Raw genomic sequence first — 25,141 nt, forward strand, 5'->3', positions numbered from 1 at the left:
TTTCTTGTCTTCATGTTTGACATTCAGGAGTAGTGATGAGAAAAGGTAGGCACAGGAGTCTTTCAGGAAAACACCAGAGAGCAGTGGCAGCATTTCATAGGGATGTGAACCGTTCATCATCTGCTGCAAAGACTCCATTAATGTGGCTTGCTTTTAAATCCAGTGCTTCACAAGGAATCCCATTTTCTAGTGTCACTTCAACTTTCTCTTCTAAATTTTCTCTCTCTGTTGACTCTTTATTCTTTCTAAAAACAAGAAAGAAAAGATCATCTTATTCTGTTGACCTGCAGCACTCCACCATGATTCCACAGACAGAAAACTGCATATTTAGTTAGAAGTTTGTCATAGGTTATGCTCATAAAGGCACAATCTGGTGTACTTCCTTGCTGTAGTAAATACACCAGATGGATGTATCTAGATACAATAGCTAGGGAACCCACAGATTGGAAGCCCTTGTTTAGGTGAGCTCACAACTGGAAACCAGAAAATCTGAAGTAGACATGTTGTAAGTATGTTTTAAAAATTATTTAGGAAGCTGCAAAAGGAAAAGATGGGGCAAAAAAAAAAATTGAAAAAATCTCTAAATCTGTTTGGGATTTTTTACATCAAGAAGGACTGCACTAAACATCTAGTCTGACTCTGCAATGTATGTCATAGATTTCACCCCATGATCTGTACAAAAATAAAACACACTTTTTAGAAACAGATCAGTCTTAGACTAACTATAGCCTCCAAATGTGGAGACTTGGGTGCCCTCACATGCCTGATTACCTTCTTCAGAACATTCATGATTACCTTCTTAGGTAATCTCAATGCTGCAAATCTGCATTTTTTTTCTTCAAACTTCATTAGCAGCCACCTTCCTACCCAGTATTTTATACTTTTGTTTTCTAGATCAGATAATTGCATGGTTTTCACTTTTCCAGGCTCCAGTTGTTGCAAAAACATATTATAATAGTGGCTGAATAAAATTATATACATTTAAAAAAACCAACCCTAAAATAAATTATCTAAAATAAAATCATGAGAAGATGTAATAAAGAAATATCAGTCAACAGGTCATGATGTTCCTTTAATTCCAGATTTATTCTGACCTTGAGGACAACTAGTTCATAGTTGAAAAACCTGCTGTACTTTACAGCCTGCAGCATCAGCGGTTTCAGAGGATAAGAAACTCAAAGGTCAGCTGCACTGCTTCTTCCTACCCCACAACATGTCCTCTAACAGCCTGACTCAGGACAACCATAAAAATCTGACTCAGTGTAACTGCTAATAACAGAGATATTAACAAGAATAACATTTTATTGGCCTTTGGAAAATTCTTGGCATTACAGACTTGTTAAAACAAACTTGGGGTGTAGTAGTGGAAATCTCTGACCTCCGGCTGCTCTTATGCTGATAAAAAGGAGTGTTCTTTAATAAAAAACTGTGGGGACAGAATATAAAAGTTACTAAGAAGGAGGTTCAAACAAAATGAGAGGAGTAGAAGATGTGTGAAACTCATCACCAGAGGAATTCAGAGAAGCTAAAAATTTCCATGAATCCAGGGGGTGACTCAACAAGTTAAGGGAAGAGAAAACATTGTGGGTTTCCCAATACAAGAAGACCAAATCCAGCTCAGGAAGGCCCACAGCTGCAAATTAAATGCTGGGACACGAATAAAGGGAAAGACTGCCTGTCTACTCTGTTTTCACTCTTCCCAAGGCAAATGTTTACGGCCTCTGCTGCAGATGGAATTTTGGGGGAAAGGGGGAGACTTTGGACTCATTCAGGACAGACAGTAGAGGATGGTCCTGCCCTGGGCATGTGGCAAATCTATTGCTGTAGAGGGAGGTGTCCTATTGCTGCAAGGATAGGAGAACAAACATAAGGGAGACAGTGTGTCTGACCCAGATCACTGTAGGCACTACAAGAAGCAAATCTCAGTTCAATAAATGATGCATGAGTCTAACTCGATAGTGAAACTCCTGTATAGGCCAACTCCCCTTCCCTGACACCCTGAGCACAGACAGCCTGGAGCACGTGCTTTTGGTCTTATCTGAACCAAGGTATTTAAATGGTACTTTAAAGAGAGAATGCCAGATTTATGAGAAGTCAACACCATCCTTGGGGCCAGATTTCCAACACAGCTTACTAGGCAACAGAGTTCCCATTATGTAAGCTCTGGACAAGCTCCCAAGAAAACTAACTACTGGACACACTGAAGTCTTTGAAAACCTGGTCACTTACTTCAGTGTCTGAAAAAGAGATCAGTGCTTTTGTAATTCTTTTCTCTGATGTCTGGCTTTTTTTTTTTTCCCAAGAAGCCAAATTGCCCAGACCATCCCATTTACCTCTCCAGTCCTCATGACAGTAGATAGAAGAAATATATGCTTGGTTTATCCTCTGTCTCACTTCCCTGCCCCTGCCTGCAGATGTTATTGATGTGAAAGGAGGGTTAGAGTTCAGCCACAGATGAACCTGCTCTGAGGAAAGGTTATACGTAATGGTAGAGTAGGGAAACAGAGGGATAAGTGAAAAAAGGAAAAAAGCATAGCAACTAAAAGGACAAGAGCATGAGACAGAGAGGGTGCCAAGTGCACACAGGCAGGCATCAAGAAGCCATATCAATGGCAGTGTGATGATAAAAGCATGGAGCTCACACCATATTGAGGGGAACTGCTCAAGCTCAGCTGAGTTATTTTGGAAATACAGGGGGAAATCCTGTCTTTCAGCATGATAAGAAGGACAAGTGATTATTTTAGCTAGAAGAATCATAGCTATTTATAGCTATGATATATTATATATATAATTATATATATATATTTATTTTTATATATAATTATTATATATTTTTATTTATTTATTTATATTACACTTACGTGAAATGTTTGAAGACCCCCTTTAAGTTAGGCACTATAAAGAAACACAGAGCCAAGATACTACACAGAGGGCAGGTATGGGCTTCAGGTAGCAACATCATTCAGTTTTACAGAAGAGGTTGCCTATATTTAGGGCATGAAATAATTCAGTCCATACAACATGGTTGTGATAGGGCTTTAACTATCCACAGATTCCAAATACCTTGCCAGACTCTTTCCTCAACAGCATCTTTCATCTATTGTTTGCTGAATTTTGGGGGATTTTTATGAAAACAGAAAAGGGGTTTTGGAAATTCATACAACTCCTCTGAATGCAAAATATAACTGAAGGGATTCTGACTACACTACTAAAGGTTCTCTATGAGAAGCACTTAACCTTCACAAGTGTTGTTCTTCTTAGGTCTTTTAACATTCTTCAAGGTCATAAAAAGGCAGAAAGGAAGTCTCTGCAACATACCACTTTTCATATATTAATTCCTTGTTCTGATATATTTGGGAATACAATCCATCATAGAATCAGTAATTTTGATATTATCTAGTTATCAGCAGGAATTTACCCTTTTTCAGTTCTTCTGCTGTTCCTGTATGAATCTATTGCTGAAGTCATAATTTTGTGTAAACCTAAACTCTGCGGCAGCCAAAAGCATGGTAGAAGCTGAACTTCTGTGGCAGAATCTCAACACAGCTGAGAAATTTCTATTCCTTATGCTAAACTCAGAGTCAGCAGAGATGGGAGGATCAAAACTCCACCTGCTCCCTGTGCTGCTCCCACATGCTCACACTAGGGAAGCATGAATAGCCTTCTCTTTTTCACCCGTGCCACCAGGGCAGAAACGGAGAAGAAAAGAGAGTCTCCCTCTCCTACCCTACCACCAGAAAAGCTCCTAAGCTCACGGGGAGATCTGCCCATGAACCTGTGAAGGGCTGGGTATTTTGGGTTCATCAAGTCATGAATGGTAGGTAAAACCCTGCATTGTTCCAGTGAGCAGATCCTCTTCAGCCATACATTGATCATTACTGTGTGCTCTACTGAGTCTTCTCAAGCTGCAGAAGCACAGTTTTTTTAGCCCTGCCAGCTTTTGACACTACTGCCCTGGAAGGGATACAGTCACTGCCAGCTCCCTCTTGGTAGCTATGTGGGTGGTCTGTGGCACAATAAACCTTCACAAGAATGACATCAATTGTCTTTTTAAAGCTCATCTCTAGTTAGGTGGCCTCCAGGATCATATTCTTACACTCTCCATTTCCTCATTACATTCCAAAATTACTAAAGCATCTATACTTCACAGCTAAAAATTTTAAGCCTTTTCCTCAGAAAAGGAGACATGGGTTACCTTTACCTAGTTAGGGAAGAGAGCACAGCATTAATCTGTCCGAGGCTGCTCTGAAACACAAAACCAGCCCAGCTGACCTAACTAGCAAGTATTTCATTAAAACAGAAGAAAGACTAAGCTGCTTACTTCTTGTGTTTCTGAATCCCTGAAATAATGAGGAAAACAATCCCAGCCACAATGAGACAAAGAACAACACCAAATACAATAAGCCAGACAGGTGTAGAGGGTTCAACAGGAGGTGATAAGGTTGAGGTTATCTTCAGGAACTGCAGTGTTTTGTCACTCAGTAGGAAGGCACTGTTGATTCTGTTCCGGTTCATCCTTCAGGAAAATAAAACAGAAAAACATCACAACTCTTTATAAAGGTATTTTACAAGTTCAAAAGGTAGTAGAAAACAAAGGGATTTTCCATGAGTGTGCTGCAAGTTTGGCAGGGCTGAATGTCATCCACCATAATGAAGAAAAGGATGTTGTCTACCTTTAATGGGGGTCAGCCTCTTCTCTCAGGCAACAGAACAAGAGGACATAGCCTCAAACTGCACCAGGGGAGGTTCAGGTTGGACAACAGAAAGAATGTTCTTCACTGCAAGGGTGGTTAAGCATTGGAAAAGGCTGCCCAGGCAGTGGTGGAGTCACTGTCCCTGGAGGTGTTCCCAATGGCACCCAATGCCAGGGTCTGCTTGACACAGTGGTGTTCAGTCAAAGGTTGGACTTGATGACCTTGGAGGTCTTTTCCAACATAAATGATTCTGTGATTCTATGATTTTATGATTCTGTGATTCTATGATGTTGTCAGGATTACACAGACCTTGGCTATACCAGAGACCTCAGTTAATCCATAGACACCCACACATTCAGAACATTTCGAACACCAGACTTTCGTATGCATTTATCTGAAAAACTGGGAAATACAAATGAGACCTGAAGTACAGTATTATTATTTATTTCTGGTTTGAATCATGTCCTGAAGACATAGTAGCTTGTAAGCAGTAAGGCTGGCTCTGTTACCTTGCTCATGTAGCATTCAAGACTAGCACAGGAGTGGCAGATCTACCCTTCAATGCTCAGAGGATTTACTTACAGTGCCTCCTCAAACTGAACCATCCTGCATGTTAATGGGCTGGTACATGTGCCCCTGCTGCTGTAGATTTTCTTAGGTCCATGAGGCACAGGATACAATTCGCTCTGGAAGAATCCACACCTATTGCCAACATGTCCTTCTTCCCTGCAGGATGCAGCTAAAGGGATTTGCACCTTGCATATTTTTCCCATTATGAGAAACTGTAAGTCTGAGAAATATGCTTTTTCACAGAAGTAATACAACTGCTACCCTTCAGTGGATATCTCCACCCATTTTCACTGCCTGTAAGCATTTCACTGCCTGTAAGATATTTCTGGATCTAAATCTAAGCAGGCTTAAGAGGCTTTAGAAGTATCTTTCATTAGCTTTTTCAAAATGTTAAAAATTTTTAAGCAAATGGATTACATATATTGGTCTTGAGAGATTCTTTTTGATAGCCGTTATATGAATTAATGCAGCTCTTTTTTGTATACAATTCAATTTATTTACCAGAGAGCAAGTATTTCCTAAGAAAAGATGTATGGGAAATACAGGGACAAGTTAGCAAATTTCACTTCTTGGAAATCATAATGTTTGGCTGTCCCTTAAACAGGAAGTTCTTAGCCTTAATGGAAAGTCAGCATTCCTGGACAGGACTGAAAGCCATGGCATGTTTTAAGACTCATAATACCGTAAGCTGTCTGCCATTTAGAAAAGATTTCCTTACTGATGTGAAAGGATCATTGTGAACAGCTGAAATAAGCATTGTTTACCCTCATCTAATGGCTTGAGTTTCAGAATTATGTGCTGAAACAGGCAACTACAAGTGCGTTTCATGTTTGCATATGCATAACTACATCTTGTGTATATTTATGCAAAATCTTGAGTATCATACAGAGCTCTGACATGGTTTACCTTCCTCTTTATTCTTACTTTGTAGGAATCTCATACAACAAAATTCTAGTCCATGACTAGTGTTATGTGCTACCATAGTATGAAGAATTATGATAAAGGTTTTGTATGGAAGCCTGCAATCAGAAGCAATTGAACAAAAAGCATTGTAGTTTTATAGACCATTTTATTTCTTGCTTTTAAACTAGGTAGGAATTAAAACTTTTCATAAATAGCATATTCTTTATCAGGTGACAGACAACAGTTAAAAACCAAACAATAACAGCATCCAATTTCTGTGCCAAACAGGGCACATAAAAGACTTAAATAAATCAGCTTATGCTACTGAACGTATCAAAGAATAACAGAAATGCAAAACCCCCACATTCCAGCACTCTTACAGAGAGCTTCAGTGAATAAATAATCTGTTTGCTCCACTAATGCTATGAAGCTATTGTTTGGTGTCTCTGTAGGAAATAGTTTAATCTGCTCATAAGCTTAAATTAATCTTTCCAAAAGAACGCACACTCATTCATCAGGAATTAGGCATTACACCTCCATAGAGATAACATGAATTTTCAAGACAGAGCACAGAATGCCTGAAAACAAAGAGATCCATTTTCCACTCCATGCTTGAGAAATGTATGTGCATTATGCTGCTTGAGGGACTCATCCCTATAAACCCCTTGTGCAGGTTTTTTTGGACCATTGAAGTCAGATTACCCATTTTTTCTTTTTTCTTTATCAGTTCCACATTCTTCCTTTTACTTGCTACAGAATGTGATGGTAGAAAGTGAAGTGATTTGTAGTGCACTGTACTTTGTACAAGCACTGCTCAGCTGTGATATTGACTGGCATTCTAGAACGAGCTGGTATGAAAAGAATGTGAGCATAAAATTGTTTAAACCAAGCTGGAACACAGCCAGCTCTGCTCATGAGGAGTTCACAGGAGCTCTTCTCATGTGAAAGCTGACTTCTAAATTAAGTCAGATGAAATGTTAGTGAGAAGCACTGAAAGGGAGCCTATGGTCATTAGCCCAGGTGTAGATGTGCATGTAGCATGCAGTGAAAACTAAATTATATTAATCCCACCCAGAAAGTGTGCCCTTCCATCATCTGAGGAAGAAGGCTATCTCACTGGGAAATGCAGCAGCTGGATGAGAGCAATGTACCACACACTGGACAGCACATCACAGGCAGGGCTCTGGAAAGGGACTAGATTTCTTCTGAGTCTCCAGCATCAACAGAGATTCTTTCCAAAGTTATAATACCAAGGCTCACATGCTTTGCATTCTGTGGGACTGGTAAAAATCCTCTTATCTCACATTCATTAAAGAGTACTGATCCCTCAGTATTTTAGCAACTTGGATTAGTTCATCCTTAAAGAGGCAGAGTGCTCACTCATACAAGGCCCAGAGAGAGAAAACATCCTCGGTAAACAAGGAAGAAAGCATTGCAAAAGCAGTGACTGTACCTGATGGCTGCTTCTACCTCGCTTCCAGGAACAGTTGTCACATTTTTGGAAGAATCTGTGACCACGAACCAAAATGACACCCGATCTGTCACATTGCAGAGCAGCACATTGGAAATTCTGCAGATAGTTAAAATAAAAATCATCATTAAAGAAGCATGGAAGGAATTATTTAAATATTTTAGATTTTCATAAAACATTGCTCTCACCTAAGGGGGGGGGAGGAATTCTTATTTTTAAAAAAGTTAACAGTTAATACTCGAGAAAGAAATACCACTCACTGCATTTCCCATTTCCCAATATGATTTTATAAAAATCAAGCTTATGAAGACCAAATGAGTCTTCAAAAATTTTTCTAAATCTATTACAAACTTGCATGGTCTTGGAAATATATTCAACATAATTAAATGGACAAATACATATTTGAATAACAGTCATCACTGGCTGTGACAAAGGCCATATAATGAAGCAAATGCTTTGGTGAACTAAGAATTCTGGTTTTGACAGCAAATGCCACAGGAACCGGTCATGGAGAATTGCACACAGGACTGTCAAGTGAGTGAGTTCTTCTACAAGACACATTTTTTGAAGGGAAGATCAGTGGAATTGATGTTATTCCTTTTGACATCTTTGTTCACAGAGCCAGGCACAGAGTGGAGGGAACAAGCTAAATTTAGTCCTTCTACTGGCATTGGCCTCTGCCCTTTAGCAGTGTCAAATATTTATATTATCTATTTTAAAGGAAGATTGCTCAGCTTTATGTGAAGTTAAATGTGGAGGGGGCATGGGCAGGCAGTTTCTCATGGCATACTACGTAAATAGTGTGCAAAATGCCTTTTAAGCGCCATTTTTTTTTCACATCTCTCCTAGTAAATGGTGGAAATACCAGAAAACCCTTATGGAATGACACAATCACGGGTATTCAAAGGAAGGGAGGGAAAGCCGAAAATGCAGGGCCGTGACAGGGCCCCAGCGCGCCGCGCTCTGCTGGGCAGCGCCACCTGCCGGCCGCCCGCAGCACCGCCCCGGCCCCGCGGGAGCTGGCAGTGGTGCGACTGGGGGCACTGGGGGCACTGGGGGCACTGGGGGCACTGGGGGCACTGCAGGGACTGGGGGCACTGGGGGCACTGCAGGGACTGGGGGGACTGGGGGCACTGCAGGGACTGGGGGCACTGGGGGGACTGGAGGGACTGGAAGGACTGGTGGCACTGGGGGACTGGGGGGACTGGGGGCACTGGAGGGACTGGTGGCACTGGGGGGACTGGGGGCACTGGAGGGACTGATGGCACTGGGGGACTGGGGGGACTGGGGGCACTGGAGGGGCTGGTGCGATTGGTGGGACTGATGGGATTGGGGGTAAGAGGGGCAGGAGGGAACACTAATACCCACCAATATCTGGGCAGTCCCCATACAGCCAGGGATTTGCTTGTAAGGCAGATCACAGCACCTCATTATGGGTATTTTCTAGAAATGTTTTACTTGCTGATGAAAGCTTTTTTTGAGTGATGTTTCAGGTGCCCTGGGTAGTGCAATACCTCGTTTTACAGAGGTCTATCTATCATCTATCATCTATCTATCTCATGGAATCATAAAATGGCTTGAGCTGCAAAGAACCTTAGAGATTTGTTCCAACCTTCCTGCCATTGGCAGTGAACCTCCCACTAGACAGGTTGCTCAGAGCTCCATCCAGCCTGGCTTTGCATACTGCCAGGCATGGGGCATTCATAGCTTCTGTGGGCAACCTGTGCCAGTGACTCACCACCAGTAAAGAATTTCTTCCTAACATCTAAACTAAATCTACTCTCAGTTTGAAGACATTCCCCCTTGTCCTGTCACATGCCCCTGTCAAAAGTCTCTTTCCGTCTTTCTGATAGGTTCCCTTCAGGTACTGGTAGGTGCTATACGGTCACACCAGAGCTCTCTCTTCTCCAGGGTGAACAGACCAAATTGTCTCATCTTTTCCTTGCAGGAGAGGTGCTCCAGTCCTCTAATCACAGAATCACAGAATATTCTGAATTGGAAGGGACCCACAAGGATCATTAAGTCCAATTCTTATGGGAGTGATCCATACAGGGATTGAAGCCACAACCTTGGCATTATTAGCACCATGCTCCAACCATCTGAACTGATTTCATGTTGGCTCTTTGGAGCTCGCTCCAATAGGTCCATGTCTTTCCTGTGTTGAGGACCCCAGAGCTGGATGCAGCACTGCAGGTGGGGTCTCACCAGAGCAGAGCAGAGGGGCAGAATCCCTTCCCTTGCCCTGCTGGCCACACTGCTCTTGGTGCAGCCCAGGATGCAGTCGCATTCTGGGCACATTCCAGAGAGATGTGCAATAAAATGGAAAGCAATGATTTTACTGAGCCAAAATGACCACTTTTACTTCTCTAGAACAGTATCAATTTTGCACATACAGAGAATTTTTATGCATAAAAAAGGAAAGCCATCCTCTGGAATTTGAAAACATGTTCACATCAGTTTGCTGGCAACAATCAGAAGATGAAAGCAGCTTTATTCTTTGCAAAACAAAAGGAAAGCACAAAACTTACAGGAGAGGGGGAAAAAATGCCTACTTTTGGCTGGTGGCTGACAAACTCTTGCTGACTTCACAGAATATCTAAAATTGTAACTGCAGAGGACGTTTTCTATCTCGGTGTTTATAACAGTAGGACCCAAAACTTCATGTTGCTGAAGTTCCTAAAGCTGCAGTTTCTGTGGTGCAATCAGAAACTGGGCCAGGTGGAAAATCTGAGCCTGGTGTTGCCCTACAGATGTTCTTGAAATGTAGTAAGTGAAGAAAGATTGATCCCCAAAGAGAAAGATAAAGGTAGACAAGGACTGGCAGAAGACCCTGACTTTCATACTCTCATTCAAAGACTCTTCAAGCTAGGGTCTTCTCTAAAGTGCCAAGGTTTTAGCATGAGACAAGGCACCCAGTCACCATGGGGGTAACATCTGTGTCTAGACCAAACAGCACTGAAACAAGGGGCAGCGAGGAGTGCACTAAGATACATAAATTTGGCTTCCTTTCTTCTCCCTGTTGTTTCTAAAATCCTTCTCGATTACAAGCCACCACTTTTTCATCAGTGGAATCCAAATGCCATAAACCCTTCCAGGTCCCAAAGAGAATAATCCCACTCATGAGAAGCTCAAAGAAGATGAGTAAACACCAAAACAGACTGGTTCAACAAGCACCAATGTGGCAATTTCTATGCAGTGGTGCACTTTTTTTCTCCCATGCCACTTGCATTCAGGTTTGATTCACAACATGCAGAACCATTGCAACTATGACATCACACTGTATGGATCTGAGACACCTGGCTTCTCCAGGCACCAATGAAGTGTATTTGTAAATATATATGTGGACATTTCTTTCTTTCCCTAGCAGCTGATAGACTTTTGACATGGGATTATAGCAGACTGTTATCATCAAAATGACAAGATCCTGGTTCAGCCTTATGGCACCATGGCAAAAGTCCAAAACTACATTTCCTTTAATATACACAAACACTGGTGAGCAGAGTACAGGAAACCCTAGCAATTCTTGGCCTAAAACACCATCATTGTTCCTTCTGGAGATTTAAAGGATTGTTTAGGGGTAAGATAGAGCTGTCAGAGAGTCAAAGGGAGCTGAGTGCCCACAATGGCTGTTAGCTCATGTTAGCACAGCCCCAAGTCTCAAGTGCATATCTCCAGCTCTCCCAAAAGCATCACGCCTCTTCCAACACAGGGCTCTGCAGCTGCTCCTGCAAAGGAACATTATTTTCTTCCCAGCAGCCATGGGATCGCCTTGATGTAACAGCTTTATTCCAGAGTCTTACTTTGTTGTTGTAAATGGTCACAATATTTTTAGTATCAAAAAAGCCTGTCTTAGGAAGATGGATAATGTTGATGAATTTTTTTCTGGTCACTTTGTAAGGAAAATTTCAGGGTTTTTTATCTATAAATGGGGGAAAGATGTACCAAAAGTAGATTCTGTTACTTGAATGGAAACAAATGTGTTGACATTCTTTTTGCTCTAAAGATTAACTAGTCTAAGGCCCAAAAGAGATGCATATTATTTCAAATGAGTCACAGATTAGAGAAACCAGGGTTACTAACAAAGGCTACAACAATAATTTTTTAACACTGAGAGACCAAAGGTTGGCTTACGTAGTTCATGACCATATGTATTGAGAATCAATTGAAAGGCCACATATAAAGCAGGAAATAAAGGGGTATTAATTCTCCACTGAAAAAGAAGTGTTTCTATCTATATTATTAGTTACTGGGTAATTTGATTGATTGTGCCTTTCTTCTGCTTCACACAAACTTGAAAATTTGACAAGCCTTTCAAACATTAAACACTGTTCCATGATTTTTTCAGTTTGGAAATTAACTGCAGAGAACTTGAGATGTAACGTGCAATCCTCCCCAGTCTGCGCTGGGTCACTCAGTGGTTACACGAGGGAAACAACAGCATCAACTGCTGTTTGCAGCAGCACATTGAAATGCTTGTCCTCACAGGCTGGCTTTTATCCAGCTTCAGAAGCCTAACAAGAGGTGACTTTAAATATCAAAAATGATGGGACAGACTGCAACAATAGTTATCCTGATACACCAGACAAACTATTTTGGGGCCTGACAGAGCTTGTGGAATTTAATAGCATTTGGGTCTCATGTGGAAGTTAGTTGTGGCTGTGAGTTACTTCGGGGATGTTAGAAATTACTGGGATGTAAAAGGGGAGGTTTGTCACATCCTGGCTATGGCCATGTGCATAATTTATACCCTGACAGAACCAGTATTTAATTATGTAAAATAATAGTGATTTTTGAGAGGTTCTATTTCAACAAAAAACTTCATTTAACCAGATACAAAATTTCCGTAAGTTTAGATGCTACCAGAATGCAGCCACAGGCAATTTGTTTGTTCTTATATGACAGAATAATTGGTCATTGGTCTTTTACATCTCCTGAAGAAAATCTGTTGGCATTTTCCTGCAAAATCTCCTGTAGTGAAATGTAATTTATTTGCCAGCAGTGCAGTGTAATTTATTTACTACAACCTCCTGCTTGTGCCTCCCTCTTCACCACAGTGAACTCTCTTTCCCAGCTCTGCCAGGGTGCTGTTCCTGTGTACAGCATGCTGCTGTACCTTCTGGGACGCTGGGTGCTCCCACACCTCCATGCCTGCTGCAGAAGGGATGCAGCAGGACTACAGTCCTTCCTTACAGCTGCCAGACACATGGGTGGGGAGTGTGGTATTTCCAAGGCATCTAATAGGATGGAGACTTTCACAGCCTGCCATGTAAAAGTCAGATTATTTGAGGTATATTGGGAGGCTTATCTAGCTTCTCCATCACTAAATGGGGACTTCGAGGTCCCTTGGGATTTGGGAGAGATTTATGCATAGGAAACTCCTCAGCCTGTTGCCTAGGAAGTTGTGCCAGAACTCAGAGCTGCAAAGCTCTCCTTCAGGCAACATGCTGTCTGTAATTACCCCAAAGGTGTCTCTAAGTCCTAGATGAGTTATCAGTTATACCTGCAATATACACCCCATGAGGGGGGGTACCCAAGTTACACCCCATGAGAAAATCTGATACCATATTAAAAAGAGGTAAAGATGCCCACAGTTGGCTGATTCCAAATATTATACTGACTTTTCTGGCCAACTTAGTAGCAGGGAATTATTGATGTGTGCAACACCACCTCCAAACTGGAGTTGATGCCTTTTCCTGGTCTTAAAATCAAGAGTCAAACACAGTTTGAAGGGAAAAAGGGATTTTACCTTGGTATTTATTTTAAGGATCCTTAGGTGCACTACGTCCGGGTCGAATGCACCTCAATGCACTCCACAATGCACACCCCCAAAAGATCTGGTATAACATTATAGGTTTTACTAATTAGCATATCTATCAAAGATTCCCCAAGGAGAGGCTTGAATGAGCCCCCTCCCCAAGGAACCTTCCTCTGGATGGTTCTATCTTAGTTTACGGAATGTGTTCTGGAGAAGACCTTGGTGTCTGAGGCATATTGATCCCTAACTACGAAACCTCTAAAATGTTTAGTCTCCTAGCTTTACAAACAAGTCCAAGAATGTAGGCAAAAACACTAAAGAATACAGAAGTTGTAAAAAGGTATAAAAAGAAAAGGCAAAAAATCATCATGGCATCAGAGTAACACTGACATCATCATATTTGTCCATAGGGCAAATTCTCTTGGCAGGAAACTGAATTAATGAGTATAAATTCTATGATTGCCCAGAGTGGGTACAGATAACTGCCATTAAAACTTCTACTCCTTCCATACCAGCTTGACTTTTTCCCATTCCTGCACCAACCTTATTTTAATCTTCAGAAAACCACAGTGCTTGAAGAGGAAAAAGATCACTGGCTTCTGACACAAGTCTTTTGCTGTATGAAAGTACCATGACTTTGAAGGAAGAGAATAATTTTTAAAAAGGACCCAGGAATAAAATAAGTATACAAAAGTGAATCTTTATGGATCAGATGCTGAATGAAAACTCTGCACCTTTGAAATCCTGAGAGAAAGTCCTACATAATCATCTCTAATTAGCTTGTATCTTGAACTCATTTTTGAAAGTGTCATTTTAATTGGGTCGAGTAGCACACTTGGCTGTTTTTGTTAAGCTTGACGTAACAGCTCTCTTGCTCAAAGGAGACCACTTCTGAGGAATAAAAATGAAACAGCAGGAATCAAACATTCCTGTCACATGGAGGGGGAAATCCCCTTTTACTTAAGAGAAGTGCAGCAGCCACAATAATCATCATGTTACTAAAGTTAACTAATATCTTTGCAAATGTGGAATATGCTTCACCTGATGCAGCGACTGCCTGAAGCAGTTTTATTTTTAAGTAAATTGAAAACCTTATCCTCATTAGCCTACCAGAACCATCAATCTTTCATTTCAGGTTGAAAAACAATGAAAAAAATAATAGGTCTATGGAAATGCACTTACAAGGTTTTTTATTTAAGAAAGATAAGAACATCCTGAAAATATAGCTTGCTAAATGGTCTGTCTAATCTGGTATCTAATTTCATAGAGTAGCAAGGATCAGAAGCCTGAAAAGAATATTCAATACTTCAGGGTAGATTTAATCCCAAAACCAATTACAGGCTGATTTCTATCTGCACTGCAACATCTGAAACTTCTTGATGGTAGGTAACTCAACCGCTGTGATATCAGGGATAGGAACGCCCAGCAGAGCACAGCACCGGCATACCCACCTCCCAGGGCTCTGAGTCAGCTCATCTTCAGCACATTGCTGAAGCTGAGCTCTAAGGAATCATGCACCAGAGCTGCTTACTCAAAGATCTGTGCTGCCTTTCCTGACCTCCCAGTGTGTCCCTTTGCCTCCTCCCAGTATAGTTTCCAGAAGGTGTCAAATCGTCCTGCCGCATTCTGCTTAAAGTGAACTGGCACTGAGCTCCACAGCTGTGTCACTTCACATCCACAGGGACACTGGTTCAAAGATTGAACATTGCTTAAGACAGAGACAGTGTGATGTTGCATATGTATGTGGGTGTCAGAAGTATACTGGAACAGCCTGGTTTTAGATCTCTATATAATGATTTCTACAGCTCAGTACAGCAGAGGAAAGGTCACTACATGCAGCATTGTTAATATGTATAAGGCAAATCCAAGCAGATGCTTACTGAGTTGTGCTCTTGCTGGAATATCTTCTCATTGCAAAAGCCACCATTGCTTTGAAGAGGTACTCTTCATTAGCATCCCAGGCATACTGTAAAGGAAGATGGAAAATAATTAGTTTCAGCACCAGTGCTGGCAGTACAGAGAGGGAAAAGAGTTGCTGAACTTGAAATGCTGTATTGATCAAGAAAATGAATAAATTCTCTGGCTGTGCTAAGAAAATAAATGCCCATTGTTTAGTATGGACAAAGGACTTTTTCTAACGGGAAAAAAAAAAAAGTGCAATATAAACTGCAATATAAATAATATAAACTGCAAAGAATGTTTCCAAAAATTGAATTAACTTAATATTTCTGAAAGCTGACCAAACTGGAGATGTAAAGTTTCTTATACCAAAGACTAGAATTCTCCCCACACAGCTGCTTTCATGGCCTTGCCTCTTTTGCTGGATAAACTCAGTAAAAGGTTTAAAACCACCCTCAAAGACTTTTGGCCCTGCCCAAAAATAACAATAAAAAAACCCCTAATGTTGAATGTGGTCTCTGGGAGCTGGACATCAGGACAGCAGGAAATAAAATGAGATTGCAGCCTTATTGCTGCACACTGTTCTGATTACAAGAAGACTCAACTATATTACAAATTATTATATTGCATGTGAGATAAAAGAAAGAAAATAGCATCCCTACTACTTCAATAAGGAGAACATAGGCTCCAAAAACTGTTCTCTGTTGTCTTGATGAAAAATCATGCTTTCATAATCTAAGTTTTCTGAGACGGCTTCACTGGGTTCCCCTGGGCTTTCACTCACATATGCAATTCTAATGACCTGTAAGAACTGCATCTATTACATTTTTATAACAGGAGCCATGACTGAGGCATACCGATTGAATTTCTTCCCCTTTCAGCAGATTACAGAGATTATTAGTTTCTTGGAATTATATTAAGGGAGGTTAGAAACAGCTGTCTTCAGTCAATCACAACACAAATCTAATCTTTAACTTTCAGCATTAAAAAAATCTGCTATGTAATCATCCAAACCAGACACCCAGTGGTGCGGACATTTAACTCTGTTGTCAACTTGGACCTATTTTTTCATAGTCCTTTGTAACACATTCAAAAAACAGCAATGTACATCAAAAAGAAGTAAATAGCATTGAAAATTCGAAATCTTAATTCTGGTCTTTAAATTCTGATTTTGGGTGCATGGAGATGCAACCTCTCCACAAAAAAAGGGAATCCAACTTTCAGGTATCTGCAGTCCTCATGTTGTGCTGGCATCCTGTGGACTGGGAAACTAAACAGGGAAGGAGACAGTCATTTAAAGAGGAGAAAGTGATTTGTTTATTATCCCTGGATGAATGTTGAGTGAAATGGGCTCCCTGAGATGAGACAGGACAGGGTCAGCAAAGCTGAGGCAGCAGACAACTTGAGCAGCATCGAAGTGCAGCTGCAGTGCTGAGAACCTGGGTTCTGACTCACTACTCTTGCCTCATGAATGAAAAAAAAAAAAAACAGACAGAAACTCTTTGGAAAAAATTTATAAAAGCCTGTGTTTTGATCCCACTGCACTGATGAAAATGTGACAGTAATGAGAGCAACTAATACTAAAAGAGATCATGCAGTAAAGGAATTAATACAGATCAGAGCCATAAAACTATTTATCATCATTTTAAAGATATCTATATTTAAACCATGAAGCACAATTTGCAGTACTAACAGGGAAATCTCTTTTTTTCTGTGTACGGCACTATTGACTGAATCCCTACATGCCATCTGCAGTCTTTGAGAACAGGTCTAAGAGGACAGAAAAAAAGTCATTTGTTAGCCAGTGGATTAAGCCAGCTGTAGAGATAATTTAATCAGTTGTCTTGAAAATGGATAATGATGAAGCACACTCCATTTCATGCTTACATGGACACAAATACAATGCAGCAGTACCAAGTACATGTTTTTGTTTAGTGCAATGCATATATACATGCACAATTTGTCACAGTTTTCATAAATAATGCAGTAGCCTAGCACTTCTTTAAGTCAGAGTAACAAAAAGGGTATCTCAAAACAGGGAAAATAATTTGTAGTGAGGAATTCCAGGCCCAGCTGAAAGAGTAAGCACTTGAAAAGAGACAGAATAAAGAGAAAACTGCAAGAAAGAGGGGGAGAAGGCTGGCAGAGAAAGCTCAGCAGAAGTCAGGGGTTTGCCTGAGTAAGGAGAAGATACTGCAGACAGCCCTCTGGGCCAAAAGGCAAGAAGCCCTAGGAAAATGGAGATTAAACAGGAAGTAGTGGAGATGGAGATTGCTGCGGGCTCCAGGTGAACAAGAACCTCTGTCCATGACTGCATACAGGAATATACAAGGTGAAGGCAACATAATGAGGAGGAAAAGTAAGGCAAGAACTTCAAGCTAAAAAACTGTATGAACTCAGGACAGGTAGGCATGAATTTCCAGAAAACAGTTTCTAATCAGCAGCTTTCTCCAATCAGAGGGATGGATGCAAAGAAACCTTGAATGATTTGGATTGGAAGGACTCTAAAGATCATCTAGTTCCAGCTCTCCTGCCATGGGCAGGGACACTTCCACTAGACCTGATTCATTCTACTATGGGGCTTTATCAGCTTCATCTTTACCCTCCAAATGCAAAGGCCTGGAGTGCAGCTGATGACTGAGGATGTTCTATACAGAGCAGCTATTGATGCACACTTTCTGCTGCTCTAGAGGAAACATTAAATATTATTTGCAACCACACACTATAAACATAACTGTTAACAATGAAACACTACATGACGCTATCAGAACTATTAATGTTTGCATCTTCCTGGTGCTGCAAAGGAACTAACACAAAGACGTTGGCTCAGTTGCACTCGCCATCCTTTATATTTCAAGGAGGAGCAGAATTGGACACAGGTGACTGTGAAAGGCAGTCTTAACTGCCTCTTACTGAACGAAGATGATGAGATAATGCATGAAAGTTGATGAATGCAGGTTGCTGATGGGGTGAAATGCTGTAATAGTGCTCTAAATGACAAAATTTAAGATACGAGAATATAATATTACAAGACTGCTCTGACCTGATTTCAGTGCAGACCTGGCTTGGAGCAGCAGAGGACTAGGGACCTTAGAAAATCTTTTCCCTCCTAAATGGTTCTGTGTTTAACTGTACAGCCATTCAGACTGCAGAGTGGCTACACACAAACACACTTCTGGATCCCATCTTGTGGCAAGACACAAGGTGTATGTTAGCATTCCTCCTCTTCATCCTCTACCCTGGAAGCAGTGTGAATACATGAGCCAGAAGCAAGTGCACTTTCTACTTCACCTGGCTGCACCCCTGAGGTGCCAACTCTTTGACTCTTATGGTTAAAATGAGTGGTGACACCAAGTTACATGGACTTGTCAGTGCTCATCACTTCTTCTCACTCTCTAGTTGCCTCTGTTCCTTTTGAATTAACTCTCTACTCCTCTGCTGACTCCATGAACAGAAAGCAACCAGTGACTAGCAGCTATTCCAGAAGCCACTCATGAAGTCAAAACCATCCTCAGAGAGACTCATAAATCACCTTCCATTTAAGGCCTACAGGCACCGTGTTTCCTCCCACGGATCAGCAAACATCTCTGTCAAGTACACCCATTATTTGCAAATAAAATGATAACAGCTGAATATCTACTGCATCTGAACTGCTCTGTCCAGCTCCATTGTGATAAGAACTAAATAAATACACTAAATGGAACTCTCTGCCTCAGAGTACAGCTTAGGTGATGAACAAATTAAAAAATGGTGTCCCGTTTTCATCTGCTTCACACACAGTGGAGGGCGTGCACTAAACCATGTGAAAAGCTGCACCAACCTATTTCCTATGCCCTTGCATGTACACTGGAATTATCCTGCCACTCCTAGAGGAAAATTCCCACAGTATCAGGGCTTTCTGTTATCATGGAGCTTGAAGTGACTTGGAAATGAACAAAGCTGACCGTGTCTTGCTGTGACACAATGAGAGTATTACACTTTTCTTTGCTAAAATACATAACACAAAAAAGTAAAGTGTCCCAAATCCTTTAACCAAAATGAATTTCAGTTTCATAGTGGTTTCAGTTTTCAATTTCAGTCATTCACAGAGAAGACTGCAATGGCTATGAAAAGTAGCTATTACTACCTGTGTACTGTAACTGTTTATTATTTGTGGGTGATTTTCTATGGCATCATACCAGTTTCAGCAAGCTGTTGTTCCAAAATGCTGCTCTCAATTGTACCATTCTTTGTGCTTTCACACACTTTGTTATATGAAATAAACTACAAAAAACAATAGACTCCTCAGTTGTTGCTTTTATCTTACAATATAAAGTGCCTTCAATGGTAATGATTTGTCTCATATCCTTTTTGAATGAAAAACAAAAAAAAAATAAATGATCAAACAAGCTCCCCTTATTTTACTACAGCTGGAGATGGAAAAGGCACTAAAAAAGGTCATTACTGGGAACTGCAATTTTTGTTCTTTGCTACTATGTTGAACCAAGATTAAATCAAAATATTAGCAGTTATCATCAAGGAGAGATTTAATAATGATTTTGATGTATTTTCAGCCATAGTATTACACTATTTTCAATAATTAAAAAAAAAAATCTAGGCTTGCACTACTGTTTAATTAAAGTTTCCCACCGAAGAGAATTGACTTCAGTATGAATTCCAGACATTTACTTTAGGAGGTATGTTGAATATTTCTTTGTACTTTGTCTGGTTTACGAAGTTACCAGTGAAATTTAGGTTCCTGTTAATGTTAGTTTAACTTACCTGATCTTTCAGGGTAATTTCAGAACAGCTTCTACAGTCATAGGGAGTTTCTCATATCACCAACCTTTTATAACATAATACTGCTTTATTTCCCAGGGCTCATAACACAGTCAGACACCAGACTCACAAGTGGAGATGACTGTCCAGGATGTTTCATACCTAATTTTCTGCTGAGCCCTGTTAACATGCTGCAGATTTGCTCTAAGTATTCAAACTAACAAAGTACTGGGCTCTGACATATTAAATAGTGCCTTAGATCAGGAAGGACTACTCAGTCATCTAATGTCCTGATCTCTTATGTATCTTTCATTGCTCACACCAGTACTTCTACATTAAGGCCAAAGATCTGAATTAAGCCAAAGCATTTCAGTCCTTATGAGACAAGCCTGCGCACCACAAGCAGAGAAGAAAGGCCACTATCTGAAGCCCTACGTTAGCAGGGAATTGATGAGACATGCTTGAATGATCTCTACAGTTAATGCTTGTCTGAAAGCCTGATATAAAGCCCCATTTCATAAAGACCTAAAAATCTTTTCCTGCTTCTCTTTCCCAGACATGCTTGACTTTACAATTAGCACCCTCGAGCAGAAGTGCTTTTCCCAAAATACAGACTTACATTTATGCAGCACTTCTCATGCATAAAGTGTAACGTCCCTACTGTTTTTCCAGGGGAAAAAAAATCTTTGACAGAAAACTACCTTTATGAAAAAGCAAGCTTTATATTTCTTCTAAAGAATGCTTTTTAAGGAGTGGGCTAGTCAAACGGCAAGAAATGGATGCCTGGATCATGACTTGAGCAAACTATTACAATGAACACTGCAGAACAAATTGCTTCTATTGCCTTCAGAAATTTTACAGTATATATTACTTCTATTTTGGCAGATATTGAGTTAGGAAGAATATGTGAAGATACAGTACTTACTGCATTATCTCCCAAAGCTGTTTTGATACTAATTCGTACTTTGAAAGCATTCTGTGCATCTGGCACAAAGAGAAAAAGCAAACATATACAGATAGTCAGTCAAAATAGGACTTTAAATCATTTACTTCCCTGATTATTTCACAAACATCAGTTTCTAAATGTGTCTTAAGAGATCACCCACTTAGGAGAACAGAAGTTACTTGCATGAAAAAGCCCTACAGAGTCTCAGTGAGGTTTACCACAACCTCTTTAAGTGACATCAGCTTCCATACTTAATTTGCAAACTCATAAAAGATCTGAATGCTCAGTGTTTTAATCTTCAAACTGAAGACAAACAGTTAAAATAAAAATCTGAGAAGTTGGCAGCTTTGTAATCTAAACTGATAGCTACTTTCCTTAAAGAAGGATGGCAATCAGCTCCAAATCTTACCTGGCTTGCAGAGCTCAGCATGAGCAATGGCAACTGCAGAGAGTGTAAGCAGCAAAGCCCGTAACATCCCGTCAGCATGGAAAGGTTGAGGCAAAAAGAAGTGAGTCTCCCCTGCAAAGCACTCTTAAACTTTCTGTGACCCAGGATTAAAGCATCAGGAGCACAAGTGAGCAACCAAGTAAAAGGTTTAATAATTAACCCCCATTATTTTAGCTAAAAACAGGCACTAGAAACAACTGTCTTCTGTTAGTTATTTACTAGTTTTCTCTGTAGTAAAAAAAAAAAAAAAAAGCTGCAACAAATATTAATTTTCCTTCTTCCTTTTTAGAAAAATACAAAATTTTACAGAGTGCTCCAGGCCAATCATTTTTTCTCACAGGCATAGTATCAGACAGACACACGAGGTGTCTGTGGGATGTCACACCAGAGCAGCTGGCAACTGTTACCCACAGCAGGTGAATCTGAAGCTTGGCTGACACTAGATCCCAAAGGAAGCCACCACCTGTCTTCCCTGGCAAACTGTCTGGCCCCACTGAGGGTCCTTGAGGATAAAGGAAGATTGGGCACCCTTTTCACCCCGCCAAAAGAAATGTGTGATGAACACAGAATCCCTGGACCCAAAAAACAGGGCTCAGGTATTGCCCCTCACTTGCCTTTGAACTCACAGCACTTGTGAAGGGCCAGTCTGATGAGCACAGTGCCATATCCCCCCATCCCCACCCCGGTCCCACTCCCATGTCCTGGCTCAGGAGCTGGTCTGAGCACATCAGAGCAAATGCCTTCTTCTACACAAAAACATCCAACATCTGAGGCATTGCTTTGCATGAAAAGAACTGTTATGTGCATGGAGAAATACTTTTTTCCTGTTAGAGGCTCATTACGGTAGCAACTAGAATAAGCAGAGGTGCAATAAAAGGATTTAGTAGGAAGCATGTTGTATAGGAACATATTTTTGTTTTGTAGACATGACCCACTGTGTATACATGTACACACACGTGTGGAAATATTTTAATGCACTCTACACTATTAATCAAATGTTTACCAAGACAAATAAATAAATGTGGACAAAAACAATTCCGAAACTGAGATGTATTGCAGGTATTTGAACAGTCTCTGCAATCTAGGCAGCAAGACAGGATTACTTTATTTCATTCTGTTGCTGTACTCCTCCTGTAGCCATTCTGATTAATGGTTAGTTCCTACATTGAAGATCGCTTCAGAATTACTTTCAGTTGGTCCTTTAGCACTAAGAAGGGTGTCTTGAGACTGCAAACCCAAAGAGCTTCACACAAATGACAAACAGTGAGAAAATCTGACTTAATTGTTGGACTGAATTTACAAAAAACAATAACCAGTATTTACTACATTCGATATTTGACTTTGGGGTAACAGACTTAATGTTTCAGTAATTTAAACCATTTTTAGAAGCCAATGTTAAAGGACTTGATATGCCATCTTTGAAAGTCATTCACCAAGCTGATTCCCAGGTACCTCTTTACTCTTACTAGGCAACCCAGTCTGGGTACAAAACTATTGGATACATTATCTGCTTGAATGTTTAATCTCTGCCTATGAAAACAAAAAAGTGATGTATTCATTTCTAAAGACAGCTTAAATTAACCTGCTGTATATATGCACATCAAAAGGAGCAAACTGAAAAATGTACAGATGTATGAAGGACTGTCAGGTTACTGGAACATCTGTAACTTTAAAAAAATCTTAAAACAATGTGAATACAATCAGTTTTGTGGTAAATTCATGCGAATTGCTTCAATAGTGAACACGTGAACTTTTTTGTACCTTAGGGGGAAACACTGAAGAAGTTGGGAGGAGAGGAGAAGAGCCAAGCACTCTTTCCCTGCTGCCAGAAGGCAAATGGAACTGAGTGTGATATGCAGCATCACCACTTCTCCCTGCTGTAAAACACCACAAATCAGTTCTTCCCCTCAGAATTGCACAGGACCGGTGTCAAAGTACATCGAAGGCACACGACACCCAGCAGGAACAAACTCAGAGGACATGACTGGATTCCCTGATCAGAGCTGCTGAATTCCAGCCAGGATGGCTGATTTTCCCCAATTTGTCTTGCTGGCAAGAAGCAAGACAAATGATTTTTTCCAGCAGAGAGGGGAGGAGGCCAGGAGAAGCAGCAGTGTGATAAACACCCCAGCTCACAGCTCACAGGGAGAGCACCGTGCACTTGATATATATGTGCACAGCAACGTGGATGTGTGCCAAATGTATCCAGCTGAAGGCCCATGTGCTAATCCATTTGTACATGCACAAAGTGCTGCACATAAGCAATCAGTTGCTACACATCTATAAATCTTTTCCCAAAGCCAACACGTTTTTTAAATAAGCCAGGTGGACATGCAAGACTACACCAGGTGTTAGCAGGAAGATAACTTTGCTCCAAATTAATGGTATTTTTAATACTGTCTTAAAAAGCACTGCAACTTTTCAGTTTACAAATGGGGTATATCTGCATAATCTAAAAAGACAGACAGACATTCTGCCACTCTGTATCTTTTAATAAATCTATACGCATGGATAACTTTCTGTTCCCATTTTGGCCAGATACATAGCACTGTTTAAGCATGTCTGCATTTGTTTACCACTGATTAATCAGTCAGGCATCAGTTTGTTTGAACAAATTACAATCTTCATGCACATATGCAAGGTATGTTTTTAACTGACTACTTTGTGAGGCGTTAGACTTTTAAGTAGCTCCTCTTTTATAGCATCTTTTTTTTCTCCTAACTACTGTGGAGCTACAGATCATAGCCATGCAAAATTTCATGCACAATCTGCATTCCAGAAATATCACTGAACTAGTGCAAAGAATTATTTCTCTTATTGCACCAAATGAATTTGTCTGCCTGGTTGAAAATAAGAGTATCTCTGTAATTTTTTTCAATGCTTTTGGTCTACAGAAGCTAATGTATTATCTGTACAAACATATTTAAAAACACATCAAATTTTGGACTACCAAACAAATCAGGAGAGGACTGAAATTTCAAGGAAGCATATGACTTGGTAAAACAAACAAACCCCTTCCATCTTCTCCATGTGATTAGCAATGTACTTTTTCTGCTCCTTTTGATGTCTTTGAAATGGAAAATCCCAGGGAAGTAAAATATTGATAGCTATTGTATAAGTTAATTAACAGCTATGGCTAAACTTAACCTCAGTTTTCAAATTTGACAAATTAACAGTTTTAAACTCTGAGGAAGTTAATCTTTAGTCTTAAATAGTTGTGTCGAACTCTTATGAGGAAAGAGTCAATGTGTGACTGTCAGCATTAGTCACTCATGGAAATGTACCTGGCGAACTCCAGACCCAGCTGTGCACAGCGCTGCACGGTTCCCTGGGTGCAGTGGAAATTACAAACACTGCAGATCTTTACCAGAAGGTTTTGGGGAAACAGGGCATTGGATGAGGACTGCCACCACTGTCATCACTGTAACAGTGCAGAAGTGACTTGGTTGTCTCCGAGTTTTTATCAGTGCTCACAGAAGCAGACAGTGTGTGTGAAATCATTTAGCTCTCGAGACAGTCGTGTAGCTGGGGGAAGGATGCACTCTCCAGCATTCCCATGTATCGCCTTGGAAAGGGCACTTTGCAGTGGAAAGCACCAAGGACAGCCCACAGTGGGGATGGCACTGAGACTGAGAACACAGAGACCTCCAGCATAGAGGGGGTGGGAGGATGGTGCTGCTGCCGCCACTTCATCATC

General features: G+C 40.6%; 1 protein-coding gene across 1 annotated transcript; it reads right to left on the reverse strand.

Annotated features, from left to right (window-relative positions):
* Nucleotides 1-94: 94 nt before the first annotated feature.
* CLTRN (collectrin, amino acid transport regulator) lies at nt 95-21,472 on the reverse strand (the record flags this gene model as incomplete). The annotated part of the gene is made up of 6 exons (XM_082278138.1): nt 95-245; nt 4,322-4,516; nt 7,621-7,737; nt 15,274-15,359; nt 20,976-21,034; nt 21,406-21,472. The coding sequence occupies 6 exons, from the start codon at nt 21,470-21,472 to the stop codon at nt 95-97; spliced, it is 675 nt and encodes a 224-aa protein (XP_082134264.1).
* Between the last annotated feature and the right edge of the window lie 3,669 nt (nt 21,473-25,141).

The sequence above is a fragment of the Coloeus monedula genome (genome assembly GCF_965178545.1).
Source record: "Coloeus monedula genome assembly, chromosome: 3".
NCBI classification, from domain to species: Eukaryota; Metazoa; Chordata; class Aves; order Passeriformes; family Corvidae; genus Coloeus; species Coloeus monedula.